At 40.0% G+C, this 16,725-nt stretch overlaps 1 protein-coding gene across 1 annotated transcript in view; it reads left to right on the top strand.

Annotated features, from left to right (window-relative positions):
* Positions 1-16,212, top strand: part of UMAD1 (UBAP1-MVB12-associated (UMA) domain containing 1) — a 246,315-nt gene extending 230,103 nt beyond the window's left edge. Inside the window, exon 4 of the mRNA XM_060020468.1 lies at positions 14,294-16,212. Coding sequence (XP_059876451.1) covers positions 14,294-14,551 — 258 coding nt within the window. The 3' untranslated portion in view covers positions 14,552-16,212. The remainder of the gene's footprint in view (positions 1-14,293) is intronic.
* The last annotated feature ends 513 nt before the right edge of the window (positions 16,213-16,725 follow it).

Below are 16,725 nucleotides of genomic sequence, written 5' to 3'. Positions count from 1 at the left end.
ATTTATGGGAGTAAAACAAAAAAACCTTAATGAACACAGCTCTCCAGATTTCCTAGAGATACTTCTAATTAAAATACCCCACAACAAACCTACACCAGCAATCTTGACAGTGCTCTGAAGTACCTTTCAGATTCTCTACGAACGTTCAGCTCGTACAACTTAATTTGCCTTTTTTCAAGTACTGACATTCAAGATAATTTTAATATGTTTTATCTTATTTATTGTTATTCTAATTATAATATGAATACTATAATAATAATTTTCCTACATGTGTTTATTGAAGATATATAGGATTTCATCTCTGTTGTGGACTCATTGGCCTGAGTACCTGCTTGTATTTTTCATATTTGACTCCTAAATGCTTGTTTCTTATTATCAAGAGCAGAATGAAGTTTCTGTTTGGGCTGATAAAAAAGTTCTAGAGATGGATAATGGTGTTAATTGTGCAACGTTGTGAATGTATTTAGTGCCACTGAATTATACACTTAAAAATGGTTAGGATGATAAATTTTATGTTGTGTATATTTTACCACAATAAAAAATACTATCCTGAGTTAGCCATAAAATGAAATAATAGCATTCTATTTGGGGCTCTGAGTGTGCACCGAGCAGTGACTTAGCCTCCTGCCACTCCTAAGAGCCCCTTCATTCTCACACTGGGGTGGAGAAAACACAGCTGTGTTTACTTTTCCAGCCCCATCTTCTATTTTGAAATATAACCTTTTTGCAAATGAGAGCCAAAGTCAAGTGACGCAGCTTTCTGCTCACCTCTTCAGTTTTCCAAACACTGTTTTTCTAGTGGAGTTCTGGGTTAGGTACAGCACACCTAGGTAACACTATCACTCAAATGCCCTCTGAGTGGAATTTAATTAGCCTACCTTCATAATTTCTGTACTCAACTTGGTATGATGCATTTCTCTTTCACTTGCATCTGTATGTGAAAACGTACAATTGTGTATTCACCAACCATAGTATTTTCAAGTGTGTGGACCATTCCACACATGAAATTCAATTTACAAGAAACTAAGGCTTTTCTTAACTAGTATTTTTCTATTTCTTAAAGAATTATTTGTTTCCTGAGATTAGAAAGATGTTTATATGCGGTGTGAGCATGAGATCCTACTGATAATTGTCTTTGAATTCTGGCTATGAACATGACAATTTGAAGTGCATACTAAAAATTATGTATTTATGTTTTTACATAATAATGATAAAACAATGACAAAATATAAATTTTGCAGTTAAAAGAGCAGCAAAACAGATTAGCTTTCTGTCTTCAAACAGCAACCTTAACATGAATTGATTAAATTCTAAATGTTCTTAAAAATGTATATTATACTTAGGTTATACATTTATTAAATGTTCATTTCATCAAAGCACATGCCAAAAAAGCCAGCATATAGCTATTACTTAATATTTTTAGATTTACTTTCTTTTTGTATTTCCTACTAGTATCCTATGGTATTATTTCCATTCAATCAATATTATATAAGTATAAAACATTTGTTTTTGTATCTAATTATAAACATCTAATGATATACATTTAAACATCTAGTTATATAAAAATAAATATAGATTTATATTCTCTTACCAGCTTTAAAAATAGAAAAGTATTCCATTTTCTTTCTGATTATATATGCAGTTGAAGTACTTTATTGTTTTACAAAATGAAAATCATTACAATGAAATTAATATTCAGTGTGCTGAGGAAATGTGCAAGATCACTTTTCATTGTTTTCCTTTGAAATTACCTAGAAAAAATATGATCTTGTTGCATTGCATTCTGAAGAAGTTGAATAGATATTTGAAATAAATAAAACTATGTAAATGGGAAGTTAAGTAGGTTCCAGTGTGACTAATAAGCGATATCAAATTCTTCAAAACTGTGGTGTGCATAACAAGCTTGAAGAATTTGTGCACAAAAGCCTAAGCCATTGTGTAACCTTGGCGGTGATCAGATGCGGCAGTTTTCTAAGCTATTACATTTTTTATCCAGCTTGATAGATTTAACCTAGTAATAAGATGCTTAGCTGAACCGTTACTTTAAACGCTGTTTCTAGAGTGGCACAGTCTGTATTCTTGGAACTTCATCCTCTACTCCAGAAAACACTTGTCCATAGAGAAATTCTTAAATTTAAGTTCTTTAAAAAATAAAACAACCAGACAGGTAAACTTTAAAATTATTTCTCTTGATGATGACCTTTATATTGGAGTGGGAACATCAGATTCTAAGTCAGGAGACCCTGAGTACAAGTCTTTGTCAGTTCGTAGTGGTGTGACCTTAGATAATCACTAAACTCTGAGCCTCGGAAGATGAGAATAGAAACAATAGCTTCCCAATCAGATTTAGTGGGTTGTGAGGCTCAAGTGAAATAACGTATGAGACAACTTCAAAAACCATGTAAAGCACTAAGCAAATATTAATTGCCATTTTTCCAAGGTTCTGATTAGAACTTTTCTGATCTCATAGATTTAACTGAATTATGAAACTGATAAAATCATACCAATAAGTTGTTTCATAGAGCATTATAGGGCACATAAGTTTTAAAAACCATTACTTTGTTATATTTTAACATCTTTTTTTTTTTTTTTTTTTTGCGGTACGCGGGCCTCTCACTGTTGTGGCCTCTCCCGCTGCGGAGCACAGGCTCCGGACGCGCAGGCCCAGCGGCCATGGCTCACGGGCCCAGTCGCTCTGCGGCACGTGGGATCTTCCCGGACCGGGGCATGAACCCGTGTCCCCTGCATCGGCAGGCGGACTCCCAACCACTGCACCACCAGGGAAGCCCTACTTTGTTATGTTTTAAATTTCCAGATCATTTCATATCTGCATGACTTTGTTTTTGCTGGTTTGTTTCTATTTTTCGGTGTGTTTAAGATGCCTCTCTTTTTTACTGTACATGGAGTTGCTTTGGGAAGTAGAAATCGGTGGGGTCCTAACGTCCTAATACAGGGCACTGCTTTTCCTCACCTGCATCCTGAACCAATGGAGAAATAAGACCAAAGAGCCAGCAAACAGAGAAACAAGATGGCGCTCACCCTTTTGACTGATAGAGCCTAGGTTGGAGGAGGCAGCTTAGTGTAACAGCTAAAATGGACTTCCAGGGTCCCAATAACCCACGTCTAGACTATGGGGAAAGTTTAAGCCAGCACAGCACACACTCTTACCCAGGTTACTTGTCTCCCCTAGTCCAAGTAGAGAGAGAAGGAGAAAGAGACTTTCCCCAGGCCTCAGGATCTTGGGTGGTTCAATTTCCCCCATCTAGAAACATGGATCCTTGGCTATCTTCCACCAACCAGGTAACTCATTCTACCTCCTTGGGGAGGAGTAGGGGGTGGGCAGAAGGCCAGGGTGCTTAAAGAAAAATCCTTCTTTATGGAAACCAAAGAAGAAAGAGGCTTTTCTCTTTAACAGAGGTGAACAGAAACTAAATAAATGGCATTTACCTCCCCATCCCCTCTCCTACCCACCCCTTCAGCTGTCATCTCTCAGGCTTTCCTCCCCTTACACTGCTTACCTAGTCCTGCTGCCCTGTTGCTGGCCCTGTACCCCATACCCCTGGCTCCTAAGCAAGGCAGGTTGAAGCTATAGACTGATTGCATCCCCCCCAAATTCTCATGTTGAAACTAATCTCCAGTGTGAGAGTATTTAGAGGCTGGGCCTTTGGGAGGTGATTAGGTCATGAGGGTAAAAGACCTCATAGATGAGATAAGGGCCCTTATAAAAGAGGCCCCAGGGAGCTCCTTGGACCCTTCTGCCATTTGATGTTACAGCAAAAAGGGGGCAGTCTGTGAGCCAGAAAGCAGACCTTACCACACACTGAATCTGCCAGCACCTTCATCTTGGACTCCTCAGCCTCCAGAGCCATGAGAAATAAACTTCTGTTGTTTATAAGCTACCTAGTCTAAGCAGCCTGAACAGACTAAGACAGTTGATTAAGGGGAATTTGGAGTAGCTAAGGTTAGCTTCTGTCCTTCTCTCAGTGAAAGAAAGGTAGGTCTCTGGTAAAAATATTTCCCAAACAGTTTCATCTCTATTGTGGCAGGACCACATTGAGCTTCCTTTGGAAGACGTATATGTGAAATGGTTCATTTGGCAAGTCAAGAACAACCCATCTCTTTCTTCAAGAAATAGATGTAGCTGGGGTCTCCCACTAGTTTTAAGTTCTGTCTGACATGTATCACATGTCAGTGATATTGTGGAAAAGAGGTGATAAAGTCTTATTAGGAGCAAACAAACAAATGCAGAAATCCAGGATTAACATAATATGAAGAAATTTAAATTATTTAGCCATTCACTAAACATGTATTGATCACCTATCATGAGCCAGGCATTGCTCTGATTGCTAGGGAAATGGAGAGGAAATCTATTGTCGCTGGCTTTGAGCTGCCCATAGTTTTATGATGGTGACAGAGAATTCGATTCCACTATGATATATACTGTGAGAGAGGTATGCGCAGACTGTTAAGGGAACACACGGACAGGGACATGGCCCAGGTTTGAGGAGTTAGTTGGGGAAATCTTTCTAAAAGAGTCCTGAAGTGCATCCTATAGGCAAGATGAAGGGAGTAGCAAAAGAGAGAAAGATGTCCTAATTTAGGCAAAAGTAATTGAAAGTAAGACAAGGCTCGGAGCTAAAAAGAGAGCCTGGCATGTTTGGATAACAGCAATCATTTAAATGGAGTAAAGAGTTTAGAGAACGGTAATAAAAGAAACTGGAGGGATGAGCAAGGCCAGATCATACCTTATATGCTATGATAAGGAGTTTTTGCTTTTCTCCGAAGACATTGAGGAGTTTTAAGCAAGGAACAGCGTGGGTTTTAGACATCACCAGTGATAGGGAGAATGTAGTATAGGGGGCAGCTCTGGTAACACTCACAGCAGGAGGCCCTGGTGGCCTGGACTAAGAGAGTGACAGTGGACCTAAAGAGAAATGGATGGACTTGGGGAGACATTAAAAACATCAAAGTCAGTAGGACTCTGTCATTTACTGCACAGAGGAAGTGAGAGGGAAAGAGAAGTCGAAGATAATTCAGGTTTCTGTGTTGGGCAACTGTGTTAGTACTCTTCACCAATACAGAAAATATTTATTAGGAGAGCATTAGGTTAGGGTAGACTTAGGGAAAAGATGAGAGCAAGGTTTAGAACACACTGAGTTAAGATCCCTGTTGAATATCTGAAAGAAAATGTATAATAGAGTTTGAACATATGGGTTAGGAGCTCTAGATAGAAAGCTGGGTTCGAGACTGGGGTGTGTGTGTGTGTGTGTGTGTGTGTGTGTGTACACAAATGTATCAACATACTTATGTACTTTGGGTGGAGGAGTAGGGCAGTAGGCACCTTGGATATGGATAAGCTCATGCAGGGAAGTGTGTTGAGACTAAGAATAAAGGAACAGAAATGAGGCCCTGGAAAATACCATTTCAGAAATAGGCAAAAAAACAGAAGGAAAAACTAACAAGAAATAAAAACTCAAAGAGTCACCTGTTTTAAGTACAACGAAGAGGTCCTGTAAGTTTAGCACTTCACGTCATCTTCTGAGTTTAGCAAAAGAGTGATTATGAGTAACCTTGGAGAAATCAGTGGCAGTGGAGGGGCAGAGATAGAGGCAGATGGCAGTGGGTGAGGAATGAAGCAGATAGCCAGTGTCAGCAATGGTCTCAGCCGGGCTGAGAAACAAAGTAGAAAGATAGTGTGGGAGGGGAGTTCAGTGGGTGAGATGTCAATGGGCCATATAGACTTGAGGAGAATTTTCTGTAAATGGTGAACTGATTATATGAAAGATGAGCAATTAGAGGAGCTTCTGACTGATGAAGCCATGTCCTTGAAGAGTGGGGACAAGATGAACGTGGAGCACCGGGGAAGGGTTCGCTTTGGGGAGGAGGAGGGCAACTTGCCCTCTGTGGCAGGAGGGAAGCACAGATGGGTTCAAATGTAGATAAGTCTTTTGGATACAGCAGGTAGAGGAGATCCTCAGCCGATGGTTCCTATTTTCTCTATTAAGTAGGAGGCTAACCACCTGCTGACAGCAAGGAGGAAGGTGATGATGTCGGGCGAGAGAAGAGAAGGGGTGAAATCCGTGCTGTAAAGAACGAATGGGGGAGGCTTACTGGGAAAATAGGAGATGTCTGGACAGCTTAAGGTTAAAGATCACGAGTTTTTATAAACTTTTTAAATGTTTTTTTAAAAAATCACTGCAACAGCCCTTTGTATTTTCAAAACCAGTATGAAACAGGATCCCACATTGAACACACTGTTTCTTCCAGGTTCATTTCCTAAAATGCTCTTCTTTCCTCTTCCCACTGCTCCCCCACTCCAGTTGGCTAGTACAGAAGATTTTCTGGCTTTAGTGAAGCCACTTTTCCAAGAATACATGGAACAGATTACAGAAGCAAGTGACAGCCGGCTTGCTTCTCCTTCTTCACGTACAGTCAGCTGGAGTTCTGAAAAGAGGAAGTCAGGAGAACTTTTTTTCTTTTTTAAAGAAAGATGGGAGCATCAGGAAGCTTGAGCAGGTGGAAACACTGAGGAAAAAAGAAAGAAGAGAAAAGGGAAGCAAATAAGGAAACAAAAGAAATGAAAACTGAAATGATGTCATAAATCAGAAAGAAAAGGGAGCAAAGAAAATACCTGCTTTCTAACCTAGCCTCTTAGTTTGCTACCAAAATATGCAGTATCCTTGAACTAGGAGCCCAAGTCACATGGAACACAGACGTTTTGAGTGATTTCAGCTCTCTTCTGCCTAATTTATCTGTATCAGCGGTAAAGTATTCTGGGCTTTTGTTTGTTTCTTTGGACCAACCCCTTAATTTAAAAATCAAGTCTAGGGTATCTGAGGAACAAGGGGACCAGATTCAGTGTCATTCGGAATATTTAATGGGTGCTTGTCATGTGCAGGTATGAGTGTTCTGGGTAGTGGGGATTGGCAGAAAACAGGAAATAGTCTCTTCCTCTGCAATATAATTTCTCCCAATTGAAAGGAGACTATTGCTTAGGACTTACGTAGGTGGAAGAGCCCAATCCTCTGGCTTTTATCAGCTAGCCGGACATTTATTGGCAAGTAACTTCTTAGAAGAAGTAAGAAGCTTGAGTACTGCCTTAACTGTGCCATTACTTGTATCACCTTTTCCTAACCTCTTGTCCCCTGATGCTTCTGACTCAGATTTGCCCCCTACCCCACCCCCATCGAGATGCTGATGTAATGCAAGCAGATAGCAGCTGAAGCCAAAATAGAATGGATAGTTATCTGAGGAGATAAAGTGACGGTGTTCCCTGTTCAGGCTATTGTTCAAGGGAACGTGTCTTTTATTTATAGACGTAGAATTTAAAGGCATAGACGGCCAGAGCTGGATATTACCTCTTCTTACTATAACTCGTTTCCTAGAAGTATGCTTGATATAGCTACCTTCTTTGCATGTAAATTGAATGTGATAAATGGGTGTTTTGTACTTGGTTTCATGTTCTTTTAATAGGTTCTGTTACTGTTGGGGTTAAGGCTGGTTTCTAAATTTCAATGCTTCAGTATTTTGCTTTTATAGGACACTATTTTATCTCTACTTATCTGAGACACGGGTTGCAGAAAAAGGCAGGAGCTTTTAAAAGATGCCAACTATAGGTGATGTTCATATTAATAAACTATTCATACTTTAGTCTGGTATGGCTAAGTATATGAAGCCTCCAAATTGTTAGCGCGTTTGCAAAGTTGGCTCCCCTTAATAGATTTCATGGCGGTTAGTGGAGCCTCTGTGCCAGGAAAAATGTAGTAGTCTGTTCTTAAACCTCCATTTCCTTGCTTCCAAACACCCAAGAGTGAGGTTCACAAGGATGCCACGAACCTTCTGTTGCTCTGGGAAAGTGACTTCATCTTTCTAAGACTTTACGAAAAAGTGTGATGTGCCTTGTACTCTTGGAGTGTGTTTTTTCCTAAGCTCTAAGAAGATTTTACAGATTGAACCTCATGAATTTTTACAGCCCTTCTGCAAGAAAGGGAAGAATAGTGCCTATAAACCACTTTGAATTATTCGAAACAAAGATAATAGAATGTAAGGAACCCAAGATAAACCTGGCCAGCCCTTTTTTTTTTTTTTTTTTTTCCGGTATGCAGGCTCAGCGACCATGGCTCACGGGCCCAGCCGCTCCGCGGCATGTGGGATCTTCCCGGAACAGGGCACGAACCCACGCCCCCTGCATCGGCAGGCGGACTCTCAACCCCTGCGCCACCACGGAAGCTCTGGCCAGCCCATTTTTAACAGGTTAACTGATGAACAAGAAATAATTTTTATGAAAACAGCTGATTAATTGTAAACTTTGTTTGTTGTCATGATACAGATAAGGAAATTTATTTTCTCCCTGAGATGAAAAAAGATTCTGACATGGTACACTCATGTTCACCCGTGTAAGGGCAAACATTCATTTGAAAAAGAAGTATTAAAGCTAGATTATGTGAAGGAACTTACATTCAAGAATATTATCATAGCAGCATTTCTGTGAACAGGATTAATCACAAAAGTAACAAGTATGCTTTATGAACATAATATTTGAAGTATTATTTTTAAATTTGGCTATTAACCATAAGGTTAATTGATTCTTTTCTTCCTGCTCCATTGTGGTTAACATACTCATTCTTCCCTTTAAAGACCCATTGTATTATGCAAATGAAAAAAATTGAAAGACTTTGTGTCTAAGAGAGAAGGCTGCTTTTTGCACGGGGACTCATGCACCTGTCTCAGCCTTCACCCCCCCACCTCTGCTGCCATTGGCTGCCAAGCTAGGGACTCAGTGATCAGGGTTAGTGGGTGTAGGGTCCTTGAATTTTGACTCCCATTTTCTTTGTGACTTACTCTTATTTTGTCTTATAATTTCTCCCCTTCCAACTCTCAGCATGCCAACAGCAGCTGCATCATGGCACTCACCCTTGCTGCCAAGAGGGCAGGCAGCCTCCTTGGAGACTGGAACGTGGCACTCTAGCCAACGGTTAAGAAATAGATACTGGAGTAAGACATATAGCACCGCTGATACTCAGAGCCTAAATGCCTAGGAGGCATTTAGTGGAACACTGTCTCCACAGTGTTTTTTAACTTAATTTAAATTTTGGAAACTTTTTATTACGGAAAGTCTTCAAACATATACCAAGGTAGAAAGAATACTGTAGTACACGCCCACATATCTTCCTATCTCTCCCTTTCACCCATGATCAACTCATAGACAATCTTGTTTCACTGTCCATGGTGTTTTCCCCATGGTTTATCCAGGCTACTGGTAGATTCATTTCCAGGGATAAATATCTCTTAAGTTATAGTTCCTTTTCCATCCTTCCTCAGTCTAATATCTATCACCTTAATGATTTTCTCAATCCTTGCTTCCTAAAGGTAAAAGCTAGTAGAGTCGTTTTTTCCTTCTAAATTAAGCCAAGATGCTATGTTAGTAACTGTCATATTTTCCAGTACTGTCCCCTAAGTTTTCGAGGCTTTGTTCATCCAGTCAGCCAGTCTACCCAAAGCATGGCTGAAAGGTACAAGACCTTAGAACACAGAACTTTCAAGATCACTGAGTTTGATTCTCAGTTTTACCACAGACTAGCTAGCTGTGTAACCTGAGACAACTTCCTTAACCTTTCTGTGCCTCAATGTTCTCTTGTTTTTAACATGAGACTAGTAATAGGACACGCCCTACAGTGCTGTTGCAAGACTTAAATGAGTTCATATACTTAGACCGCTTAGAAGCCTGGCACAAAGTGTTCAATGTACGCTAGTTGCTGTCACCATCACCACCATCATCATCATTTTTTGCCCCTCACCACTCATTTTACAGAATAGAGAACTGAGGCCCAGGTGGATGAAGCAGCCCCCTTCTGCTTATGGCATATGGCAGTTTTATCAGGAGACCTTGAACAAGAAACCACATGGCTCAATTCCTTTATTATACTAGATAGAGTCTTGTCCTCAAGGAATTATGCTCTGACAGACAAGAATGATTTGTAAAGGAAAGAGAAGAGCATTAATAAAAGCATGAACAAAGGAATAACCATTGCTGCCAGAGAGGTAAACCTTAGAAGTTGTATATTTAGAAAGCAGAGTGCTCCGGGTTAACATACCTCCTTTTTAGCGGAGAAGGTGAGATTTTAAGAATGCTTTTGTTTAAGAAAGGAGATGATTTGGCTAATGAAACTGGAGAACATTCTGTACTCAAGGGAGAAAGAGAAGAAAGTTCAGGTATGGAATGCGATCAACAGAGCTAGGGAACATTTGCCCATGAGATTAAGAGAGAAGACAAGATATAAGAGGAGAGGGGAAGGCAAGATTGTTTGAACCATCTGTGAATGTCAAAAAAACCCAAAAGAAATGGATGGATCCTAGACTTTATCTAAAGCCAAGAGGGGTCTGACATTACTAAAGTTTTTATTTATCACTGACTTTTAACATGTGCGAAGCATTATTCTACTTACTCATAAATTACTTACTACTTATATTACTTCATATAATTCTCATAACAATTCTATGAAATAGGTACTACTACTGATTTCCTAATACAGCTAAGGAAACAGACGCAGAGAAGTTGAATAACTTGTCCAAGGCCATTTGCTTATTAGTAGGCAGGATTTGTACCCAAGTAGTCTAGCTCTATGCTCTGTGTTTTTAAACACTCTGCCATGCTGGCCCATGGTAACCAAAGCCCTGGTGCATCTGTAATCTTCAGGAAACCAGTGTATAGTGATGCCCTTTAAAGAAGCTGGAATTGTGGCATCATTACTCACTGATACCTGTGCTCTCGGCTGACCCAGGGACACTTACTATTTAAATCCCAGTCAGGTTTCAGGAAGCAGATTCTATCCATTCATTGCCTACATGGACCTGTCTGAAAAGCTTTGTCATCACCGGGTGAGGTTACATTTGTTCTAGTTGCCATCCTAAGAAAGTATTCTGGTATCTTATTTTCACATGAAGCTGTAAAACAACTCTTGATAGGGATGTGTTTGGTAACTTCATTCATCCAGAGTCATCTTACTACACAGGTATTTCTTGAGAGCCTCTGTTCTAGGTGTTGGGGGATGACTGTGAAGAGAGCAGTTCCTTCTCTACAGAATCTCTGTGTTTTCCTTTCTTAGGAGCTTCTTCTCTTTAGCATATAAACAGACATTGTTTCTCCCAACTTAAAAAAGAAAAAGAAAAATCAAGAGACAGCTCTCATGACCCCACTTCCCTTTCCAGCTACTGGCCATCTCTTTTCCCGTTTACAGCATAACGTCTGGAAAACAGTCTGTTCTCGTATTTGTCTTCACTTTCTCTCCTCCCGTCCTCTTTTAAACACACACCAAGCCGACTTTCTCCACCAGATTGCACTAGCTCCAGACTTGAGTTACATCCCTCTGCCTACTAACAGCTCCACGTAGACGTCCGCTAGGCACGGGGAACATCCAAAACTGAACTCTTGACCTTCCTGTCCAAGCCCCATCCCTGTGAATGGAGAACCCATCCTTATTGCTCAGGCCAAAAACTTTGGCCTCATACTTGACTCCACTCTTGTTCTCACACCCCACCATCTATTCCATCAGCGCACCCTATTGACTTTAACCTTTAAGTCTATCTAAAACCCAACCGCTCTCTCTTACCTTTACTATCACATCGCTAATCCACATCACCATCATCTCTCTTTCCCAGCTGGTCTTCCTACTTCCTTCCCTGGCCCTGTTACCCCTCACTGCCTGCTGGCAACATGGCAACCAAACAATTCTTTTAAGCCATCAGTCAGAATGTATCTCCTCTGCAAAAATATGTTCTTCAAAAATTTTTAATCCCACATGCAACAACATGGATGAATCTCATACATATAATGTTGAGTGAAAAAAGCTGCAAACAAAAATGTATGATTACCTTCATTTAAAATATAAAAATAGGTGACTCAATCTATGTTGTTAGAAGTCAGAATGGTGATCTAGGGGTCAGGGAGTTGACTGTGACTGAAAGAGAGCACCACTCTCTTTCTATGACCCTATAGAAATAGGGTCATTTCTATTTCCTGATCTGGATAGAGGTTGCTCATAGGTGTTTCGCTGGTTAAAACTTAGCCAGCTAGGGCTTCCCTGGTGGCGCAGTGGTTGAGAGTCCGCCTGCCAATGCAGGGGACGTGGGTTCGTGCCCCGGTCCAGGAAGATCCCACGTGCCGCGGAGTGGCTGGGCCCGTGAGCCATGGCCGCTGAGCCTGCGCGTCCGGAGCCTGTGCTCCGCAACGGGAGAGGCCACAACAGTGAGAGGCCCGCGTACCGCAAAAAAAACAAAACAAAACAAAAAACTTAGCCAGGTATACACTTATGATGTACCCCATTTCTGTTTGTATTTTGCACTTCCATAAAGCACTTCCATAAAAAGTTTTACAAAATTGTTATTTCTTACACAGAAAATCATTCTCCTCTAGACTTAGAGACAGGAATTTATCCGCATTTATAGCCATTATAATATAAGCCCTATTCAGGCAAAAGTCTTGTCTGCTTTCATTTATTCAACAAATATTTACTGAACGCTAGACACTCATCCTGGCATTTGGGATATAGCAGTGAACATGAGAGACAAAAACCCCTTAAGCTTCTGAGGGATGATAATCAGAATAAATTAGATACCATTATAACCAGGTGCCAAGGACTATGGAGAGGACAGAAGCAGGAGAGGCAGGCAGGGAATGCTGGAGTGGACGAGGTGAGGTGGCAGGAAACAGTCTAATGAAACAGTCAGGAAAGGCCTCACTGAGAAGGTGACATTTGGGCCACCACTGGAAAGGAGGGGAGGGAAAGAGCCCTGTGTTTATGTGGGAGAAGAACCTCTTGGGCGGAGGATCTGGAAAACAAAGGCCGGAGGCAGAAGCAGGCAGACTGCACGAGCCACGGCAAGGAGACAGTGGAACTAGAGGGGCCTGAGCAAGGTCAGACCAGCTGGGCTAAGGTCAGAGAAGTAGCCGAGGCCGGATCACAGTGGGCCTTGTAAAGACTCGGGAGTTTGATTCTGCATGAGACTGGGGGGCGGGGGGGGAGTAAATTTTTGCCTGACCTGGTTTGAGTTAGGTTTCAGCTGCTTGTAGTGGCAGGTTGTTCGTTCTCATTGCTGTAAATATACTTCTGTTTATTATCCATTCTACTATTGATGAATGGATACCAGCTCACTCTACCAGCTCAGGGCTTGCATTGAGTGCTACTATGAACACCCTAGTGCTGCATGTCTTTTGGTAAACTCCTGTACGCAAGACATACCAACTTTAAAGAAATTGAATTAAAAGATGTATCAATTCTTCTTATTTTAATAACTTACATAACATAGGATTTTACTTCCAGCGAAAGGCAGGTTATCAACCACTACGTACCGTACACATTAGAGGTAAATTCCCAAGTATGTATTAGGGTAAAGCAGTAACGTATGCAAGACAGAGAATACAAAGATAGGTAAAATAGATTATTTGCCCTCAAGGACCCTAGATTCTAGTTGGGGATAAGACATAAGCACGTGAAACAGCAACTAGCAAGGACATGTAAAGGAAATGCCAAATGATATCCTGGGCAGTTTGCCCCATAGTCATTCTCAAGTGAGCAAGGTCACTTTGAACTATGTTGATATAAGATTTCAGAGGGAAGCTGGGGATTCTGTGGGGCCTAAAAGCTGACATCAGATTTGGAAAAGCAGAGAAAGACTTCGTGGACATTATCTGGGCTAGCGAAACAGCAAGAGGGCCCATTTGTATTGGAGGGGCCCGTAGGTGGTCCATCTGAATAAGAGTAGGGCTTAGGATTCATTTTAAAACCGAGTAGAGGACTCCCCTGGTGGCGCACTGGTTAAGAATCCACCTGCCAATGCAGGGGACATGGGTTCAAGCCCTGGTCCGGGAAGATCCCACATGCCACGGAGCAACTAAGCCCGTGCGCCACAACTCCTGAGCCTGTGCTCTAGAGCCGGCGAGCCACAACTACTGAGCCCACACGCCTAGAGCCCACGCTCCACAACAAGAGAAGCCACCGCAATGAGAAACCCGTGCACCCCAATGAAGAGTAGCCCCCGCTCGCTGCAACTAGAGAAAGCCCGCTCACAGCAACAAAGACCCAACACAGCCAAAAATAAATTAATTAATTTAAAAAATAAATAAATAAAACCTAGTAGAGATATAGATGGATTTATTTCTCAAGTAAGTAAATAGCTGCGTTCTAATCTGGGAATGTTTATATGTTCCACATTTCTCAATCACTTTGATATACTAATGCCATATAACCTCAAAGTCCATAAGGTCTAAATGACTTAAATATATATGTATTTTTAGATTGGCAAAGAAAACTCATCCGGTGTGACTGTAGCAGGCCCCGAGATGGAAAATAAGGCAGGCCAGACTCTGGAAAACAGCTCATTAATGGCCGAGCTTCTGAGCGACGTACCCTTCACCTTGGCCCCGCATGTGCTGGCCGTGCAGGGCACCATCAGTGACCTTCCCGACCACTTACTCTCCTATGATGTCAGCGAAAACTTATCGAGGTTTTGGTATGATTTCACTCTTGAAAACTCAGTGCTCTATGGTTCGTAATCTTTATGTCTGTTTGCACCTTAACAGCTTTAAGACAAAAGTCTGCCTGTTTTATTTAACCTGTGTGATGTTTTTTGACATTTCCCTGTTTAAAGGCCCTCAGAAAAGCAAGGATCATAAAGCAAATAATATTACATTCATTGCTCTATTTTTTTAGAATAAAGCATATTTGTATAAAAAGTAAACTTAAGATCTACTACTTCCTTTTCCCCCTAATAATAAATACAAATATTAATTTATCAAGGTTTTATGAAAGGAGTAGATTCCGTCAACCGGTCTCTCAAAATACAACACCTCATATTTATCTTAGAAAAACTGTGAAAAAGAACTGAGGCATTTTTCTTAGTTACCACAAGAAACTGAAGTCTCCACTTAGAGGGAGTGTGATTTCTCTTCTCTGGTTTGGAAGAAACTTACTTAATGTTATCCCCTTTCTCCTTCCACTGTGTTTATTAATGAATTCAGAAAAAAAGAAAAAAAGTTGGCAGTTAGCTTAATTTCTTCAGTCTTGATTTAGACATTGATGTGGAAATTTACAACTTTTCCTAGAAAGCAATGGTAGTTTGCTGATGTAAGAATGCTGTAAGAAGAATGCTCTGGATACTGTTTCTTTTGAATGACAGATTTTGGTTTCCTTAATCCCGTGGCAGTCTGTTCCACCTTGATGGAGTCCTGAGTTCCTGCCTTTGGTTTTTGCTACTTCACGGTTTGCTCTCTCACCAGCTTTCCAAAGAACGTTCCCTGCTTCTGCCTCAGTTGGCATTTGTTCTCCTTACCACCTATGTTCCTGGTTTATGAAGAGATCCATATTTCCTTTCAACCTCTCTACCTCCCAAAGAAAAGCATCTCATAATGATATGTATTATTGCTGATAAAGCCCTTATTTAGAAATTCGTTGGCCAAAATACAGATGGAAATGTTTTACTGCTACAAAAACTGCAACTGACTCATTTCCATTTAGAGTGTAGGCAAAACACCTAAACAGGACTTTTAGTTCGTGAATATCTGTTACTTATTCCAGAAAACTGCCATTGGTCCATAAACTGTAAAGGGAAGAGGTAAATTGTGATAGAGCATTTTCTATGCCATGGAAAATTTAAATCACATTTGTTCTGATTAGTGGCAATACAGTTTATTGATTCTGTGCCAAATCTTAACTATATGTTTCACAAAGGTAGAGTGCCATAGCAAAACTAAGTACTGTGCATAAAGGTACGTGAATTATTCAAGTTTTAATGTATCATGCATGTTGGTTTAATATACGTGGCATGGTCTTGATAAAATGTTATATTATTTATAATGTAAATGTACATTTCTATTGCCAGAAATATGCTTCACTTACAAATAATGCTACCATATGAGGTGAATGATTAAATTAGAGCTTCACGTAGTTTTCATAAAACATCAGTCTAAGAAATCTAACTTATTACTAAGACAAATGTGACCATTTTATAGCAGTTTTTGTGAAAACATATCTTTTTTTCAATATCCGTGTTAATGTACAGCCAATGTTAAAGCCAAATGTAAGCATGTTATCAATTTGTCTATGTGTTAAATTTTGTCTACTTATACATTTCATTTATATGTATGTCTACCATGTTATAAATATGCTTATAAGTATTTTCATTTGTCTATAAAAGATATTTAAATAAACATGAATTTTAAAAAACTGATATTTTTATTATTTTCAGATCAGAAAAATGGTTTTCTTTGCATTATTCATATCTGAGTGCAAGTTATTGATTCTTTGAAAGGCCAAGATTTAAGTACATAGTTTTTGTAGTCCAGAGAAAATTATGCAATTTCATCTTATATGTAAGTTTTAAGGAATAACATTGAAAATGGTAAGATCACTAGTCCTGGGAGAAATCACATGAACATCTCAAGGTAGATCCCCATCATCACAAGATTTAGTAAAGGCCAGTGTTAATGACCTATTTTTAACAAAAAACATTGTAAAAATGTCCATTTTAATTTTCTTACTCTATATAAATCAATGTTACTTTTTGAAAACTGGAAAAACATTACTAATCAACTAGCCAACTCCATTTTACCGAAGAGAAACCTGAAGCCTAGAAAGGTTAAATGATTTAAGTCACCTAGTTAGTGATAAATATTTCTTTTAATAGTGTTAATAATTATAATATGAATTATAACAAAGCTTGTATGCTCTG

The sequence above is a fragment of the Delphinus delphis genome, chromosome 9 (genome assembly GCF_949987515.2).
Source record: "Delphinus delphis chromosome 9, mDelDel1.2, whole genome shotgun sequence".
Lineage (NCBI taxonomy): Eukaryota > Metazoa > Chordata > Mammalia > Artiodactyla > Delphinidae > Delphinus > Delphinus delphis.
Note: the sequence above shows the minus strand (reverse complement) of the source record. Positions and strands in the feature narration are given on the sequence as shown.